At 37.7% G+C, this 18,712-nt stretch overlaps 1 protein-coding gene across 2 annotated transcripts in view; it reads left to right on the top strand.

Moving 5' to 3' along the window:
• LOC125231813 (F-box only protein 25) overlaps positions 1-17,539 on the top strand; it is a 35,060-nt gene extending 17,521 nt beyond the window's left edge. For both annotated transcript variants that reach the window (XM_048137392.1, XM_048137390.1), the window contains 7 exons: positions 13,358-13,445; positions 13,884-14,073; positions 14,565-14,746; positions 15,356-15,448; positions 15,931-16,088; positions 16,638-16,746; positions 17,230-17,539. In XM_048137392.1, the coding sequence (XP_047993349.1) occupies positions 13,358-13,445; positions 13,884-14,073; positions 14,565-14,746; positions 15,356-15,448; positions 15,931-16,088; positions 16,638-16,746; positions 17,230-17,325 (916 nt within the window). In that variant the 3' untranslated portion in view covers positions 17,326-17,539. The remainder of the gene's footprint in view (positions 1-13,357; positions 13,446-13,883; positions 14,074-14,564; positions 14,747-15,355; positions 15,449-15,930; positions 16,089-16,637; positions 16,747-17,229) is intronic.
• The last annotated feature ends 1,173 nt before the right edge of the window (positions 17,540-18,712 follow it).

The raw sequence follows: 18,712 nt of genomic DNA, 5'->3' as shown, positions 1-18,712 counted from the left end.
GTTCCACTAAGGCACTGGTCCCACCAGAAGCGAGTAAGCTATTAATAGCTATCGGCGATAGAAATGAAGAAAAGATAGTCGCGCTCCCTGGTCAATAAAAGAAATAGTTCATCGCTCGACGACGAATTATAACTCGCTCGCATCGCGTCTCTTGGGACGAGTGCCTTAGATGGAAAATTATTACTTATTAGAACTACAAAAAAATGTACCTACCTGTAGTTTGAAATGTATCGCAATCGGTATATGTTTCATTTGACACCTCCTGGAATAATTGGGAATTTATTTCCGAGAACGCGTGTTCCCATTCCCACTTCAGAAATATTCCCCAAAACACGGAGACACCCCTAGTCGTAATTAAAAGGTTGGTCGTTGGCCGAACATCCTTGGCAGAAAGCCAGACTGTTGCCTAAACGCTGACTGGCTGGCTACATTAGAGCGGTTTATGGAACATTATTTTTTACGTTCGAAATTCAAATGTTTTGAGATTTGAATTTTTTCGTTCGAAATTTAAATGTTCTTGTCTCCGAAATCTAAATTGGATTCGTTTTGTTTCAATGCGTTTCTTTACTTTCTTTGTTGCAACAATGAATTAATGTCTTTAAAAATGTTTTGAAGTTTTTTCGTGTGTAGTTCTCTACTGTTTTATCTGTAGGTACTGTATTTATTACTTTTTAATACTTGTTTTTTGAATATTTAATATTTCAAGCAAAAATTTTAAATTATGATTGATGGAATTAACCTAGATGTAGTCAGGTCCTCACAGAAAACCAGCGCTGCGGGTTGCCGTGGCATCATGCTGAGTGAGGGTCCTATTTAGCGTCCATTGTATGTTTTGTTTGCATGCCTTCTTCTTTTTGTGTGTACTATGTTGTGATGTGACGTTAAATAAATGAATTCTATTCTATTCTATTCTAAAAATAAGAACATTGCGAACAAGTAGTCTGGATTTGTATTTATTCGAATATTTACTTTCGTTCCGCAAATCTAAACCGATCTTAACAAAGTATCCATTGCTTTACGCAAAGGATCCCGCGAGAAAAACTTAGTTTGTTACATTGTTCTGACCATAGCTGGGCACCGTTAATCAAATAGTTAACTTCGATAATCGTTAATCCGTTACTTAAAAAGTTAACTTCGTTAATCGTTAAAGCGATACATTTCGGTAGATTTAACGGAAGTTAAAGTTAATCGATAATCCGTTAACACGTCATAAAAATAGGACTTCACTGTAGGTATTATGTATTTCTATTTACTAAGTATCCACCAAAAACCATTAAAACCTGTGACGCCAATCGGTAAAAAACCGAAATGTAATAATTACGGTCTCTTCGGGCTTTTACCGCCGTTGGTTGGCTAAATCCTAGGTTTTACTTCGGATTGGTAATTATTGGGTCATTCATGAGGTCGCTATTGTGGTGCGTCGGTTCTTCAGATTGAGATTTGAGATGACAACTCGATGCTGTGGGTCACAATAATTTGGTAGAGTAATCTAAGGCCCGCGCCGGACTAACTCGATGCGTCGGTTGTGCGATTTGTCTGTCATGCCTGATGATTGCACTCTATTCCCAGGTTAGTGATCGATCTAGCACGCCTAATAGGATGTAGAAGGTCTCGAATAAGTGATCCAAAGTCGCCAATTGGTCTTTAGATTGTTTATAACCGACGGATCTGCTTTTACCGAATAATCCTAGGTTTTGAGGTAAGAACGTGGTTTTCGCGGCGCAGCGAGCCGCTTGGCGTGCTGGATTAACGATTAACGGACTCGATAAAATTTAACGGAAGTTAACGAATCCGTTAACATTTTTTAAAGTTAACTTAAAAGTTAATCCGTTAATCGAAATGTTAACTTCGTTAATTAACGATTAACGGATTAACGAGTTAATGCCCAGCTATGGTTCTAACAAATATAAAGAACAAAACAACAATCTAAAAATAACACCGTAAAGTTTACGTTTCTTCTTGTTATTATTCAATTCTGCAGAGTATGATCACTCGCCAAACAACTGGTACTTATACATACTTAATTAATATATGTACTTTTTCATCACACTCGCATGACTCGCACAATGTGATTTGGCATTTGCACGCAGGCGGAGCGTGAGTTATAGAAAAATCGTTCTCCCAAGGGAGTTATGAAATTTCTAGTACCGTATTTAACTTTTTTTTAATCTTTTTACATATTTTTGTATTGCAAGTGTGATGAAAAACATTGTGTGTAACTCGGGGAGTATGAATATTACAAACTCGAGTCTCTAAATCGCTGAAATTTAAAGCTGTAAAAACAAGAAACCTCTTCTTTCTTTTCTTTTAAAATTGAAACAGTGAAGTAGGAAATAAACCGACATGCTGTAACAGTCTATGGCATTGTTTACAACTTTTACAAGTCGACCTCGTGTCTATCACTGTGCAGTGCTCGGCCATGATCGAGACAGACGGACGCAAGTTCAACTTTTATTGTTATTGATACGGCCTTGCGCGGGGCCGAGCGAAATGTATGCAGAAAATGTCTATGGTTATAATGGCCACAGTCTGTCAAGCTGTTTCCATCACTAGAAAAAGCGGCAAATTAAAAAAAAGTAATGGCGCGTATGTTTATCGTTCCACAGACATCGCACATTTGTCCAGCGACAAACCTTTTTGGCAATTTTTTGGTATTATTAGGAAATAGTACATTTCGATACAAGTGCGAAAAAGAGGAAGTTCTAAACGAGTGGCGATAAATTAAAACACGACCGAAGGGAGTGTTTTAAATCGACACTAGTTACGAATTTCCTTTTCGCACGTGTATCGTACGACGTTTTTCAGTACAGATGAGCCTCCGAAGTTTCGACCTGGCATATAATGAACCACTTCTCGCACTAGTGCGTAAAAAAAACATCATCTATACTGAAAATGTTTTATTGCTGTTAAATTCGTAGTTGTAAATAAAATTCGTAGTTTGGTTATTGGAGCGCTGTTCAGTTTTTCCATATATTTTCCGTAACTCTCACTGAAAACGTAACGTATTTTTTCACTTAAAAAAGTCATGGTAACCCTACAGGTTTAAATTTTTACTTCGAGAGTTTTTCTGTGCGAAAATTAGAAAACTTATTTAATGTAATGTACGTGTGTGTGTTTAGTGTAATGTACTTATGTAACATATGAATCAGTTTTTTTTATGCGCAAATTTATAGTTAATAACGTCACGTCACGTACGATTTTGTACCAACCAAAGGAAGTAAAATTAGTAAGCATTTGCGACATTGGCTTACTGCCATCTGCATTCCCCCGAATTTCCTAAATTTGCATGTGTATAAAATCAAGCCGGGATTATTTGGCAAACATTTGTTTAGTTCCGCTATTTCGCTTCCTAGAAAAGAGCAAATACTTTCCCGTTTTGTTCTTCCCAGTCATACAAATAGATATACAGAGTGGGGCCTGTAACCAAGGTGAAGAATTGAACTGTAGGCTATTCTCCTTATACTGATCAACATTTGTTCAGTGACTTTTAAAAATTATGAAGTCTTTAAATTTTTAATTTTTCATACAAAATAAATATTAGCTTCAATGTACGCCATTATTGTTGTCATTAACGTTGTCTGTCACACTTTAGACTTAACAGAATACGCAATACATTACCTCTTAGAAAAAACTTTCAAGGGTAATAAAAATCAAAATACAAGTTATTTTTAAAAGTCGCCAAACAAATGTTGATCAGTAGGTATAAGGAGAATAGCCTACAGTTCAATTCTTCACCTTGGTTACAGGCCCCACTCTGTATTTAATCCATTCAGGGAACTCCTTAATGAATAAAAATGGTTTTAAGCAACTTTCTAGGCGTATTTACCTATTCTCTAGAAAAACAACGATATTATTTCTCTAAAAAAAATAGAAAAAGTCAACGGACCCGATGAGAGATGAAAAGTAGGTACTTACTTCTAATCTGATAATGAAGATGGTATGTATGTATTTCTATATTCAAAGACGTTTATACAAACAAATTTTCCTAGTGAATGTTGCTCCGTCATCGTCAGTAGTCGATGTAAGTACAGTCAGCCAAAAAAGTGGTTTACCACTTTTTTGGCTGACTGTACTTACAAAAAAGTGGTTTACCACTTTTTCGACCTTATGAGTTTGAAAGAGAATCGAAAAGTGGTAAACCACTTTCTTGGCTGACTGTACCTCTGACTTGATACAAAAAGCTACTGCGCATTACACTCATTGTGAATCTTATCACAAAACAATTTACAATCAATGAATCACAAGACAATCATGTTTTAATTGCGCATGTATAATGGCGTCGATCGAGATCTATAGATCTGTATCTTATCAAAGAAAATACATTATGTTGTGTAACAGATCGTGTTGCTAGAAAGTTATAGGTCATAATTAAAATAAAGTTTACGGTATTTAACAAAAAATAATATCCCCTGCGATTTCAAAGTGGAAAACAAATGGAAATTAGATGACAGAGAATCCATTCCATCAAAACATACATATACTGTATATTACAGGTTATGAAAATTAATTAATAATGAAAATTGTACGACAGCTGTTTCGTAGAGATACATACAATCCCGCCTGTATGTCATAAAGGGGTAGGCAGAGACATGAAACTACTCAAGTTTCAGTGCCACTCTTGGCAATTAAGAGGTTGAATAACGAAAACGAAATTGGGACATTGCAGTGACAGGTTGCCAGCCTCTCGCCACCTACGCCACAATTTAACCCATATCCCGCAATTGAATTCTACGACACCCACGTTTTTTAGAGAATCACTGTTAACGGTTGAGTGGTATGTACCGTATGTACCGTATGCATAGAGAGTTAGGGTCTTAAGTGCGTTTTCACATTATCCGATCCGATATCGGATGTAGGATCGATATCCCATACATTTAAGCCGTCATCTTTGATTTTTGCCTTTGACATCCTTCCTACATCCGATATCGGATCGGATAATGTGAAAGAAAACGTACTGAATATCAACATTTTAGAATAGAATACAACCGTAATCTATACTATATACTAATATTATAAATGAGAAAGTGTGTGTGTCTGTTTGTTTGTCCGTCTTTCACGGCAAAACGGAGCGACGAATTGACGTGATTTTTTTAGGTGGAGATAGTAATAAGGGATGGAGAGTGACATAGGCTACTTTTTGGCTCTTTCTAACGCGAGCGAAGCCGCGGGCAAGAGCTAGTAGAATATAAAATTCCCTACTTCTTTCGAATGAAAAGGATGAAAATAAACTTCTACGTTGTTCGCGGTATTCCCCAATGCTTCACAGACTTGTTTTACAAAATGTTGCGAAAATATCTATAGTCAGTTCTGACACACCCGCTTTGAAAAGTAACCAACTGAAAGCATGCGTCGACCCGGAACAACACAGGTCCACACAACCATCTTATCATGACCCCTTTCACTGTTCGCCATCTTTGATTGGACGGTTCTATCCAAAATCGCCGGCTGAACGCATGATGGCTCGCTGTTCTATTTTTAAATCGGTTCTAATTTCAAATTTAAATGCATTTCAGTGCGTTCCATTTATTATATTTAAGTTTGACGAGCGGTCGAGTGGCTTGTTTCAGACATGAGACCATAAATTTCCATGACCATGACCATTTATTTTTATTATTATGTAATTGAATTGTTTTAAATGTCATTTAATTGTAATTGTAATTGTTTCACTTATTATATTAATTGATTACTTTATTTTATTACCATATAAATTATTATAAATTAGTACGTAAGGTTTAACTGTTAGTGCTAATTATTGTAATAAATAAATAATAAATAAATAAATAATAAAATTAATCGAGTTTTTGATGCGCTGCACGTGTAACTTTTTAGGGTTCCGTAGTCAACTAGGAACCCTTATAGTTTCGCCATGTCTGTCTGTCCGTCCGTCCGTCCGTCCGTCCGTCCGTCCGTCCGTCCGTCCGTCCGTCCGCGGATAATCTCAGTAACCGTAAGCACTAGAAAGCTGAAATTTGGTACCAATATGTATATCAATCACGCCAACAAAGTGCAAAAATAAAAAATGGAAAAAAATGTTTTATTAGGGTACCCCCCCTACATGTAAAGTGGGGGCTGATATTTTTTTTCATTCCAACCCCAACGTGTGATATATTGTTGGATAGGTATTGAAAAATTAATAAGGGTTTACTAAGATCCTTTTTTGATAATATTAATATTTTCGGAAATAATCACTCCTAAAGGAAAAAAAAGTGCGTCCCCCCCCTCTAACTTTTGAACCATATGTTTAAAAAATATGAAAAAAATCACAAAAGTAGAACTTTATAAACACTTTCTAGGAAAATTGTTTTGAACTTGATAGGTTTAGTAGTTTTTGAGAAAAATACGGAAAACTACGGAACCCTACACTGAGCGTGGCCCGACACGCTCTTGGCCGGTTTTTTTAATTCATGTTCATTGTGAATAATTTGGCTAACTGGCGTTTTCGTCTGAAGAATGTCTTCAAGTAAAATTATACAGGAAATATCAAATAAGTGCCAATGGTGCCATCGACCTCTACATGTCTGCTAAATGCCAACCAATTTACCCTGATCCATCTTGCCTAGTTCTCCCTTGAGTTAAGCGGGTGCAAGTGGCCCTAAGGGTTTTTTGTTCAACCTCTAAAACTTAACTATTAACTGCTAAGAGATAAGCGATATTGGCCGCCACCCCATTCCTCCACGCCTGTCAGTCTATTGCCATCTGCATCCAGTTCTCGCCAGCTTGTTGGCAGATGTCGTCTCTCCATCTCAAGAGCGGCTTGCCACGACCGCGGGTGTTAGCGGGCTTCCACTCCAGAGTTCGTCTCGCCAAGGACTATATGGTCCATCCTGGCAATGTGCCCTTCCCATCTCCACTTTCTGATACACTGTCACCGATACGACAATGCTATATAATAGAAACAGTACAATCCGATCTAAATATCGTAACTATAGTTTTGATAACATTTGACGTATGTCTCAACGTACGCTAGACAGACGTCATAAAAAATGCACGTCGTGATGAGTCTCGTTTGCTATGGCTTCGTACTCTTCGTAGCCTATCACGTAATGTCCGTATTTATGAGTAGATGTCTACACTCTGCAGTTACATGGCAAAGAAAGGTTACAACTGTGACTATGGCTGAATATTGTGGCTACGCCAACATCAAAACACCTTATCTGTACATATTCTTGGAAATAAATAATTCTTTATTTTTATAAGTTTTTAAACGTTTCAGAATACTTTATTTACCTTATCTACTAAAGCCTCTCTGGTTAGTTAGGCTTTATATTAAGAGGCCTTATTCCTAAAGACGAGCGTTTTTTTGCAAAATGTAACCTTTTTCATTCAAAATTATAGAGAACCTATAATAGTACATTACTACAGAGGCCGGGACAAAGGCCATTTCCCGCCGAGGTATGTATAGTGCTTTTCTCAAACATGGTATGAAATAAATAGTCTACTGAAAATAGTAACTTTGGATGGCTGTATCTCCTAAACGGTGCGTCGTAGCGCAAAAATAATCGAATTTTCGTTCCCCTTTGATTCCCCGTATACGCTTATAAAAAAACAAAAAGTTAAAAAAAAATAAAAAAAAACGAAAAAAATTTTTCCAAAATCAAATATTGTCTAGGGCCCGTACCAGTTGCAGTCGGCACGTCTATAAAGCCCCTTATAGTTTTTTTTTAATTGGCTAAATACCTGGATGTTATGTCACAATTATCTGTGTTTGGAAATTAAAAAAGAGGACTTTGCCGGCCTTGGCCTGCAAGGTTTGTATGAAATTCCATTATCTATCAATCGTCCTAGCCGCACCTGCAACGTCATACTTCGCTGCCAATTATAAGGCACATAACATCAATATTTCATACCATGTTTGAGAAAATGATTATTAAAAAACTGATAATGTTCCTCAAAGAACATATCTTAAGCTAGATAATTATGGGATAATATTCTAAAATATGTCTTTTAATACTTAAAAAGAGTCAGTTTTTTGGGAAGGCGTTTTCAAATTTCGTAGTGGGATAACTCGTTTCGAATCGTGATTGTACTGTTAAAAATGTTCATCTACTTAGGTAAAGCGTAACCGTCACAGAGAATACATGTATCAATTTTTTTCTTCTAGTAACCTTTGGGACGCTAACTGTCACCACACAGAATGTAATTATATTGTAAATAAAAAACCTATTAGGGAATTATTCACCATATTGTATTGAATGATGACTAAAATAAACATTGAGGAAGCAATAATCGGTCCAGTTATTATGATTTACTGTATAACTGTTTCCGATTCCCGTACAGTATTTGTAAACATATCCGATTGTTCTCTTTTCACAATTTCGCAAGAGCCTTATGGCAGTGTTGCCAATGCTCTGCAGAATTAAAAAAAACAGTTTTCCAAAGTATTCTTTCCGAGTTTAAATTTAAATAAAGAACGGAAATTTAAACAAAATAGACAACCGAATTCTTAGCGGCCAGTTGCCCCACTTAAAAGTTCATCAAAAGAAACGCTTTGTTCGAAAATAGAATCGAATCGCTTTTGAACCGTTTTCAACGGAATTTATTTCAATTTTATGTTTTGATATGTTTTGTAAGAAACCGGCTATTAAAAATTACTCAATTCGTGTAACTTAACCTACTTGAATTGTGCAATAGAAAAGTATTATAAAATAATATGTATTTATTATGCCAAATGACTTGCCGTTTAAATTTACCGTATTTATTAGCACACATAATAGCATATAATAAGTCTAGTAAGGCTACTTTTAATCGAATATTTGACAGAAATCCTTGACAATAACAGGGGTGGGTGGGACAGGGACACTGACACTCCCGATCGGGCAATTTCGGCATTCAGCTCGCATTGCGTAGTAGTTTATCAGGCTTGGTTCGACTTGACAGCGCTTGACGTGCGCTACCACGAATTAAATAATTACATGATCTTTGACAACCTTAAATAGTGAAAAGGGTTAGTGAGAGCATTAGAAAGAGACACCACGATTCGACCCTGAACTACTATCAAACTTCGGTTTTGTGGGAGTTACTCTTTAAGTCAGTTTAATTTACTCTTATTTACGTACATACTTACATATAATCACGCCTGTATTCCATTAAGGGGTAGGTAGAGCGCATAAAATTACTGCCACCCCTTTTTGTACAAATTAGGGGTTGAAAGAAAATGAAATTGTGACATTGCAGTGACAGGTTGCCAGCCTCTCGCCTATACGCCACAGTTTAACCCATATCCCACAGTCGACTTCTACGACACCCACGGGAAGAAAGGGGGTGATGAAATTCTCCCGTCACCACACGGGCACTATTATTTGTCCAATGACCATTTTTCCTTAGAAACTTGAGACTCCATATTCCAGCCGTGTTCCGGGCGATATAGGTCAGGCCGGCAACGACCTACTTACCGCCGCCGTATTTCTGGCCGCTTCCCGTTTGCCTAACCGATGAATAAAGTATTAACAAATTACTTGACTTCAAGGAACTTATCTTTTGCGAGCGTCTATAGGTTACGGTGACAGCTTACCGTCACGACGGCCGTATGTTTGTTTGCGACTTGCGACCGTGGTGGGTGATGGGTTAAATAAAATAAAATAATCTAAACTGAGGTTGAGTTACAGGCGTCCATAGGTTGCGGTGACCGCTTTCCATCAGGCGGGACGTATACTTGTTTGCCACCGACGTGGTTTAAAAAGGTTCTAATTGTTTTAAAATGTAAGGTCTTGAATATAATTTTGAGTGTTTTTGGGACTATCAAGCAAAAAAGTTTTGTTAATTTTTCGATTTCGCAACGCGATTGTTTTAAAACTGTGTCGAGTCGAGAGATGGCAGTCAATGCAAATTGACTACTTTGACAAAAATCCTTCTATATTATCATTACCTGTATTAAGTATATTAGTGCTAGCACTGGCCCAAATAAACTGAACCGTGACATACCCTAATTGCCTTCGTTAATCATAACCACGATCATGCAACAAAAACATGTTCACAGTAAAAGTTTACTGCAGTTCGGTCTCTTAGGGTCGGTTGCACCACTGTCTGGCGCCGAATTTACCTTTTGCTATTTTTTACATACTACATATTTTCAAAAAGTATAGTTTTTTATATAATTTTCATTATTTTACGTCAATTTTTTTTTTCACAAAATATACAACGTAGTGACTTAAAATATTTTATATAGTGCACGAAATAAAGCACAACATAATTAGAAGAAAAATATGGACAGAGAAAGATATTAAAGAAAATTAATTGACCGTGACGTCACTCCTCAGTATTTCATAGTAGTTCCATATTAGCAAATCGTTTTGACTGTTCTTAAAAAGAAGCTGATTTGACTAGTAGGAAACTAGCCATTAGGAATTTTTTTAAGAGTCACGGAACTCATCCCAGTATTCCCAGTGACATAAATACCCAAGGTTAAGGAAACTGATCTATGGAGTCACTATACTGCGCGTTTAACTTATACTGTGACGCGGCTGCGCACGCGCCATTATAGTGAAAGCGAGAAAGCTAGCTCGTCTAAGGGCACCGAGTAATGACAAATCGTTTTTGGATCCACTTCTTTGTCTGATCTCTTATGTAACTCATATAGAAAACTTTAATTTGACGAGCTGTCAATGTCAGCTTTAACATAAAGTTGATACTTGACATAAGTAAATACAGCCAGGCAAAATAGAGTAGAAAATAATAGAGGGCACCACCGTCTATGTAAACCGTTTTGCATGTAGCAATCTGGGCCATTTTTTTAGGGTTCCGTAGTCAACTAGGAACCCTTATAGTTTCGCCATGTCTGTCTGTCCGTCCGTCCGTCCGTCCGTCCGCGGATAATCTCAGTAACCGTAAGCACTAGAAAGCTGAAATTTGGTACCAATATGTATATCAATCACGCCAACAAAGTGCAAAAATAAAAAATGGAAAAAAATGTTTTATTAGGGTACCCCCCATACAAGTAAAGTGGGGGCTGATATTTTTTTTCATTCTAACCCCAACATGTGATATATTGTTGGATAGGTATTCAAAAATTAATAAGGGTTTACTAAGATCGTTTTTTAATAATATTAATATTTTCGGAAATAATCGCTCCTAAAGGAAAAAAAAGTGCGTCCCCCCCCCCTCTAACTTTTGAACCATATGTTTAAAAAATATGAAAAAAATCACAAAAGTAGAACTTTATTAAGACTTTCTAGGAAAATTATTTTGAACTTGATAGGTTCAGTAGTTTTTTAGGAAAATACGAAAAACTACGGAGCCCTACACTGAGCGTGGCCCGACACGCTCTTGGCCGGTTTTTTAAAGTTGTCCACCCCACTTTTTTTGTAACATGGGTAAAGGAGAACAAATGTCCCAAGATTTCCATACATTTCTTCGAACCTTCCATTCCGTTACCGCCATACAAAATGTATTAAAAAATGGTAACGGAATGGGAAAAGAACCTTAGCGCTTAACACTTTTTTTTTCTTGTATTAGAATTAAAAGAGCTCGCGATTCTAAGTGGAAACCACATAAAAAAAACCAAATCCAATAAAATGTGGGGTGGATAACTTTGAAAAAAATGGCCCAACTATTTATAAATTATAAAAAAAAATGTTCCATTTCTACTCTTTTTTGCCAAGCAATAACAGTTTATTTTGTGGGGAAAAAGGTAACTGGCTGTCGTTTTTCCGGTCTTAAACTAAAAATCCAAAAACTGAACTTAAAATTATATGTAGAACTAGAAACATAACGTCGAGACTTCGCAATTATTTTAGTTATCATAAAGGATGTTAATATTTACAATCCCTATTTTATCATCATCATAAGTAAAATTTTCATTTACTTCATCAGAATGTATTTACAGACACCACCAAAAACAATTAAGCCCCATTAAGAAAAACTTTTACTACCATTTAAATGGTAAAGGCTGGTTAATGACTTTAATGAGCTATTCCTAATGAGTCTAAAAGACGTAGTTAACAGTTGGCAACTTGGCAACCATAATAGCCTCGCTGAAACGTCACTTAGGCACGTCACGCTCGTCTGGGATCTTGAAAAAATGTATAATCATGAGCAACACAACAGAATAAATAGTACTAGCTTACAGAAACGACACTTCCTACAAATCTGAAGTTTGGCGACAGTTCAAGGTCGAATTGTTATCTTTTGCGTGTCCCTTCGACAATTAAGGGTTGACAAAAAACAAGCAATTTATGGTGCTCCTACATTGGCTGTAATATAGTAGGTATATGACGACAAGTGCGTAAAAAAGGAAGTTCGAAACGAGTGGATATACCTAAATTAAAACACGACCGAAGGGGGTGTTTTAAATCGTCACGAGTTACCAAATTCCTTTTCGCACGTGTATCGTACGACATTTCTCAGTAAGGATGGCCATCCGAAGTTTTGACCTGACATATAATGAACCACTTCTCCCACTAGTGCGTAAAAAAATACCATCTGTACTGAAAATGATAACAATCCGCTTTACACAATGTTATATAACATTTATAACAGCCGATATAAAATGGGAGCTCCATTATCTGTTGTAGCGTACGCAAAGAGACGTCAAGTTATACGAACCCTAATCATTGCTAAGTACTTAGCAATGCGAGCCGGACGGACCCAGCCGACCTATTATGCTTCCAATTTTATCACTTATTAACGTGGATAAGACATCTGTATATTTATGGATAAATGATAAAATTGGAAGCATCATAGGCCTGCTGAACCGGTCGATCGAGACAGTGTCTACACTAGTGGTACAAACAAAGAGCAAAAGTTTTTCGAAATTTAATAGGGCTACTAGCTGAACCTAATACATCCGAACCGAACTTGTAACAATTCAAGTAGAAAACATACAATTATTATTATTATTATTCACCGGCATAGTTCCACATTAAACCACATCCGTAGGCTTTATCCGAGCAATAGGCATCGGTTTGCGGTCGAGCGTTTACATTTGTGGTGCAACTGCAGTGATACCTTCGTTATTACCATCGCTCACGAGCATAGACCACCCAAGCCCTTTTTGGTGAAATCAAATCTTGGTTCAAAGACTGACAATATACTCCTATGATAAGGATTGGTTATTTCGCCGATGGTCTCGTGAGCACAGGTATTTGTTTCCTGAATCATGGATATATTCTATCCCCCTTATTCATAAACGTTCTCTAAAGTTATCAAGCCGATAAAGTTAATTTGTCCCTTTCTATTACAGTTATACCATTACATCGAAATGGACAAACGAACTTTATCGGCTTGATAACTATAGATAACGTTTATGAATAAGGGGGTATGTATTTAGTATAAGCCGTCGTGGGACTCAGACTTGGTCAATCTGTATAACACTGTCTTATAATATTTATTTATTTGATGAGGATTTCTTTTTGTTTTTCAGGAGCCAGGAAGGTGACGAAGGCGAAAAAGGTGATTCCGTGGCCAGAGTACCCCCGCACTGTCATATCACTATCAAATGTACTAGAGAGGTCAGTCAAAATCATACATTTAATAAAAGTAGCGCTTTATGTCGGGCCCATCTTGTAGGGCGAGTCACCGTCTGCAAGAAATAAAATTGTCATCCGTTTTATTAGGCAGGCGTCCGGTTCTTTATCCAATCGCATCGCATCGCCCAGAGTTTGGTCGATCACTGTTATCCAATAGCCTAGTTCATTTTGGATTCCATCACCTCACGATCATGACACGGGCAAAGTATACCCAAGGTGTACCCCTTATTAGTTCAATCAAATCAAAACAACATGTTATTCGATTTGGCAAAAACACTTGATTCAATATTTGCATATCAAATTGGACTATTTGAATAATCACTGAAAGCTGGCGTGTGAACGTGAAGTGGTCAACATTTTTATTTTTACTTTTTTTACTTTTGGCCTTTAACATACATATTTCTAATTCCTCTTCCACAGATCGCAGGTTTCAACGGCCTTTCCGAAGCCGTTCGCCGCCTAGACTTCTCTTCAGCTGTCCGCGACGTCCGCCGATTCAATTATATTTGCGCGCTACTAGAACTGTTGCTTGGCGGTCAAAGACTGACGCACTTACCTGGCGCGGCGCAGAAGTTACTACTTTCCATGCTTGAGCAGCTTGCAGACCAAGGTACGAGCTCGGACTTTCCATAAAAATATTATTTATCTACACCTACCTATAACCAATTCTATTATGTATCCCTTCAACTCAGTGTGCTGCATACTGAGACTGAGAGGGTTAAAGACAACTATTAAGCCAGCTAAAGATGGATGTTCTAGAGAATCTATAACTACCCCCTCAGATTTCTCATCGCGATTAGTGTTGTGTAACAGTTGGCTCGTTGGGTGGACGACCTGCGAAAAATTGTGGGGCACCTCTAGATGACACTAGCCTAGGACCGGGTAAGTGGCGTACACGATGGGAGGCCTATGCTCAGATTGTTTAGCACTGAGCGATTGACGGCTGAAATGATGATGATGAAGCTTGGCATAAGTTAGCAATACCTAAGCTCAAATTAACAGAATCATATGTTGATGATGTGACGATGATTTTGCTGAACAGGATCACAGGATTACCTATATCTTCAGAACATTTCATCAGTGCTAAATCTTTCCTTTCAGTTGCCACATCGAAGCAGAACCTCAACTCTCTCCGAGCCCTTCTGGTCGCTCTGGGAGCCCTTCGTGAGGCTGAACGCGGGGCGTGCTGGGGGCGCCCGCTCGGCTCTCGCGCGCTGTGGGGACACCACGATCATGCTATTGCCAGGATACACCACATCGCTGACAGCATCCGGATACAGGAGGTCGGTATTCTCGTAGTCTTAACCTCTCGTGTGCTTAGTAGTGTAGTAGATCTGCTCCATATTATTTCAACTTTGACATGAATTGATTATGAGTGATATTTGAATGACAAAATTTTGACAGACACATAGGACAGGTTAAAAGCGGTACTCAGGTTGGCTTCAAAACATTTATTTATCTTTGATAGAGCTACTTAGACATAAAAGAAACTGATTATCTTGAAAATTAGAAGTTTAGAACGCATGAAACGCATCAGGCCATCATATTCCACACCATAGACAGGCAATCAAAGACTTCCCCATTCAGAACTGCGAGTCGTTTTTGATGCATCTACTAAAGTTGCCAAACTTTTCTCATGAATACGTATAATTTCGGAGCCTAAAATGTGATTGCATTGCAAATATATTCTTGGTGAAATGTCTCTTTTACGGATCAAACAAAACGAGATGCCTTGGGAATATACCTGTGGTAAATTTCTCGAAGCTATACGTTACAAATAGAAATCGTTGTCTAATATGACAAGTTGATAAGAGATTTCTGCCTATATCTGTTAGCTTTGAAAAAATGAGTTACCGTACTTCGATAGTATATCTATTATTTCTATATTCCAGCCGGGACCAGAGGTAGTGCCTAAGCTTCACGACTTGCCTGAGGAGTGCATCAGGGAAATATTACTGAGGATAGCGGACCACAGGGATTTAGATGTAAGTCTTTATATACTAGACACCACCATTAAGTTCCAAAAATATTACCAATATGTTGCCATTAAAAGGAAATTGTGTGTAATTTGTGTCTAAAACAAGGTTTTGAAAAGTTTTTCTCGATTTGTGGCTTTTTTAGTTGGAATGTGTATTTTGTTATACTATGCTAGCTTTTGATCCTGGATAGGAATGGGATTTATGGGATCAATTGGCCTCAAAACTTTTTTTTTAAACTTCATTTATTGAAATCAAGTGAAGATCAAGAAGATCTCGTTTAGATGGCACCACACGGTTGATTCTCGGCTGGATGGCCTAATATTCATTTTTGACTATTTTGACACATATCAAGCAAGGTCAAAATTGAGATTCAAATGATTCAATCCTGTGTCGAGAGATGTCAGTCTATTTCGACTAAACATTTTACTTTGACAGTAATCTTTTTATACTCGATTCTCATTGATCTCACACATTTTTTAAACTTTCAGGCAGCGTCATCAGCGTGGAACGTGATGGCGTCAGTTTGCTCAGAGCAGCGCACGTGGCGAGAGCTGGTCGCGTTCCACTTCACGAGGCCGCAGATCGAGACCGTCGCCAAGGATAAGGAGGATGTGGACTGGAGGTCCGTGTTCCATCAGCTTAGGAAGTAAGTGACCTTGGAATATTTCTAGCCTTTAAGAGCGCGTCATCGTCGTATTGTTACGTTCTACAGTGTTGAGTGTGGGGCGTAATGGGGTCAGTTTGCTCGGAGCAGCGCACGTGGCGAGAGCTGGTCGCGTTCCACTTCACCAGGCCACAGATCGAGGCCATCGCCAAGGTTAAGGAGGATGTGGACTGGAAGTCCGTGTTCCATCAGCTTAGGAAGTAAGTGGCCTTGGAATATTTCTAACCTTTCAGGCAGCGTCATTGGCCAGCAAGTAAACTGTGAGATTTGGGTTTCATTGTGGTGTGGGCGATGGCTATCTCCTGTAATTGCAATACCACAAATTCGGTTTCTTTCTATATACGCAAAATAACTACAGCGTGCGTTACTTCTTCAAAGACAAACGGATTCGGATTGACTAACGTGAGTGATTGGTCGAATGTGATGAATGGCGAGTTGTTCACACTGTTCACAGACGTGAGGGTACGTTTGTCTAGGGAGTTAAGGCTGTGTTACATATTATATTAATTGTGTATTTTCCACTTGTTTTAGGTTGTATGGACTAAGAGAAGACGTGCAGTACGCAGAGACACTGTCGCTGTGTCGCCACTGCAAGTGTCTGTTCTGGCGCTCGCTCGGACACCCCTGCATCGCTGATCAGGTAAAATTATAATTTATTTACCATTTATAACTCAAACGTCAATTCTACCAGTCAGCTTTTGGCATCGAGTTAAAATTGGTATGAATATGAAATTACTTTGCACTCTTGTGGGTAAAGTGTAACTTTGCTATTTGTTTTTGAAGTATCAAGAGAGCCTTTGCCCGTCTGTGTGGTGAATAGTTATTTTGGATTGTTTAAATTGTTCGTGTTAATGTTTTTCATGGTAGGTATACATCCCTCAATAATATAAGTATTTTTTTTTTCATATTTATCAGTTTGGCAAAATGCTTTTATACTAGAAACTACTAATAACTACTAATATTTCCTCTTAATTTTTTTTGTGATTTAATTTTACCTGTTTATGCGTGTAACTATTTTTTTTTAAACTTGATTTAAAAGTAATTGTAAATAAAATTTTACAACGTATAGGCAATATCCGGCCGAATAACAAATAGTTGCCGAATAAACAGTGAATTGTTGCAGTGCCCCGAGTACCGCGAGCGCCTGCGCTCGGCCGGCGGCCCGCTGCCCCCGCACCCCGTGCCGCCCGCCGCCTTCCTCAAGTTCTTCTCGCTCTAGGCGGGCGCTCTCTCTCACGAGAGCACACACACTGCTGCTAGTACTGTATCCTGTGCCACTGAGCGTCGGACTTGTAAGTTTACATCTCATACTTTACTTGGGCCATTTTTTTCAAAGTTGTCCACCACACTTTTTTTTTTAATTTGGAAATTTTTATGTGGTTTCCACTCAGAATCGCGAGCTCTTTCAATCCTAATAAGAGAAAAAAAGTGTTCCAAGGTTTTTTTCCAATTCCGTTACCATTTTTTCACACATTTTGTATGGCGGTAAATGGAAGGTCTAAAAAATGTATGGAAATCTTGGGACATTTTTTTCTCCTATCAAAATTCCCCGCCATTCTGAGTATGAATCGCGTAAAAAATACCCATGTAACAAAAAAGTGAGGTGGACACCAAAAATGGCCCACTTACGCTAATGCGGTCGCTTGGGACGTTCATGTTAAGGTGGCTCGCTTTCCATACAAAAAACATCTACCATTTATTTAGTCACCGCACACTACAACTAAATAAAAATATGCGCATACATCTACTATACATTATCCGTCGTCGCGGTAGTGAATGAAATACATTGTTTCATATAGAAATCATGGACAAATCCTTGTGAATTTTTTATTAATTTTACGTAAATGTGCGTGCCAAATTTTGTGTACAGACACAGAGCCGTCATATTTCGCGCATTTTTAGTTGACATTGTCATCAGTGACATTTGGCTCTTGACAAGTAATTATTTAAAGATATTGGTTTAGTTAACTCAAGCAGACTCAGAAATAATGACGCATTTTGTCAACAAAGATACATATCGTGTATTTCGACACTGCTAATGTAAATCGAAATGGCGTCTCGGTCAAACGACTGACTATGATGCAGAAGATCGTGGGTTCGAATCCGAAGTTTTTTTTAATCATTTGAACTTTTATGGATTTATTAAGTATTTTTTATTTTTTTAATGGAATATTTGACTATTACTATATTGCTTTCCTATTTTTTATTTTCATACAAAAATACAATACAATCCTTTATTATGCCTTTGTTGATAAAATAAAATATTACACGTCTGGCATAATACATTATACATAGGTCATAGTGTGGGCATAGTATTAGTAAAGTATTGCATTTACTGAGCTGGTTGACCTATGTTATTGTTGTGTGAATGTTTTTCTTCAACAACTAAATGGTTATATACAAGAATATGGGTAGCTTTTGCACATTGTAATTTTTCCTCAGTCACCCGTTGACCACGAACGCTGTAAAGTGTTTGAAACATTGGGATGAATTTTAAACTCATTATACGCGATTTAATCCGTTTTCATAGTTTTTATTTCATGAGTAACTATCGCGGTAACTGAAGACAATATTAACTAAATGGTTACAAATAATAATTATCATCA

The sequence above is a fragment of the Leguminivora glycinivorella genome, chromosome 12 (assembly GCF_023078275.1).
Source record: "Leguminivora glycinivorella isolate SPB_JAAS2020 chromosome 12, LegGlyc_1.1, whole genome shotgun sequence".
Classification (NCBI taxonomy): domain Eukaryota; kingdom Metazoa; phylum Arthropoda; class Insecta; order Lepidoptera; family Tortricidae; genus Leguminivora; species Leguminivora glycinivorella.
This window is presented reverse-complemented; position numbering and strand designations above follow the sequence as displayed.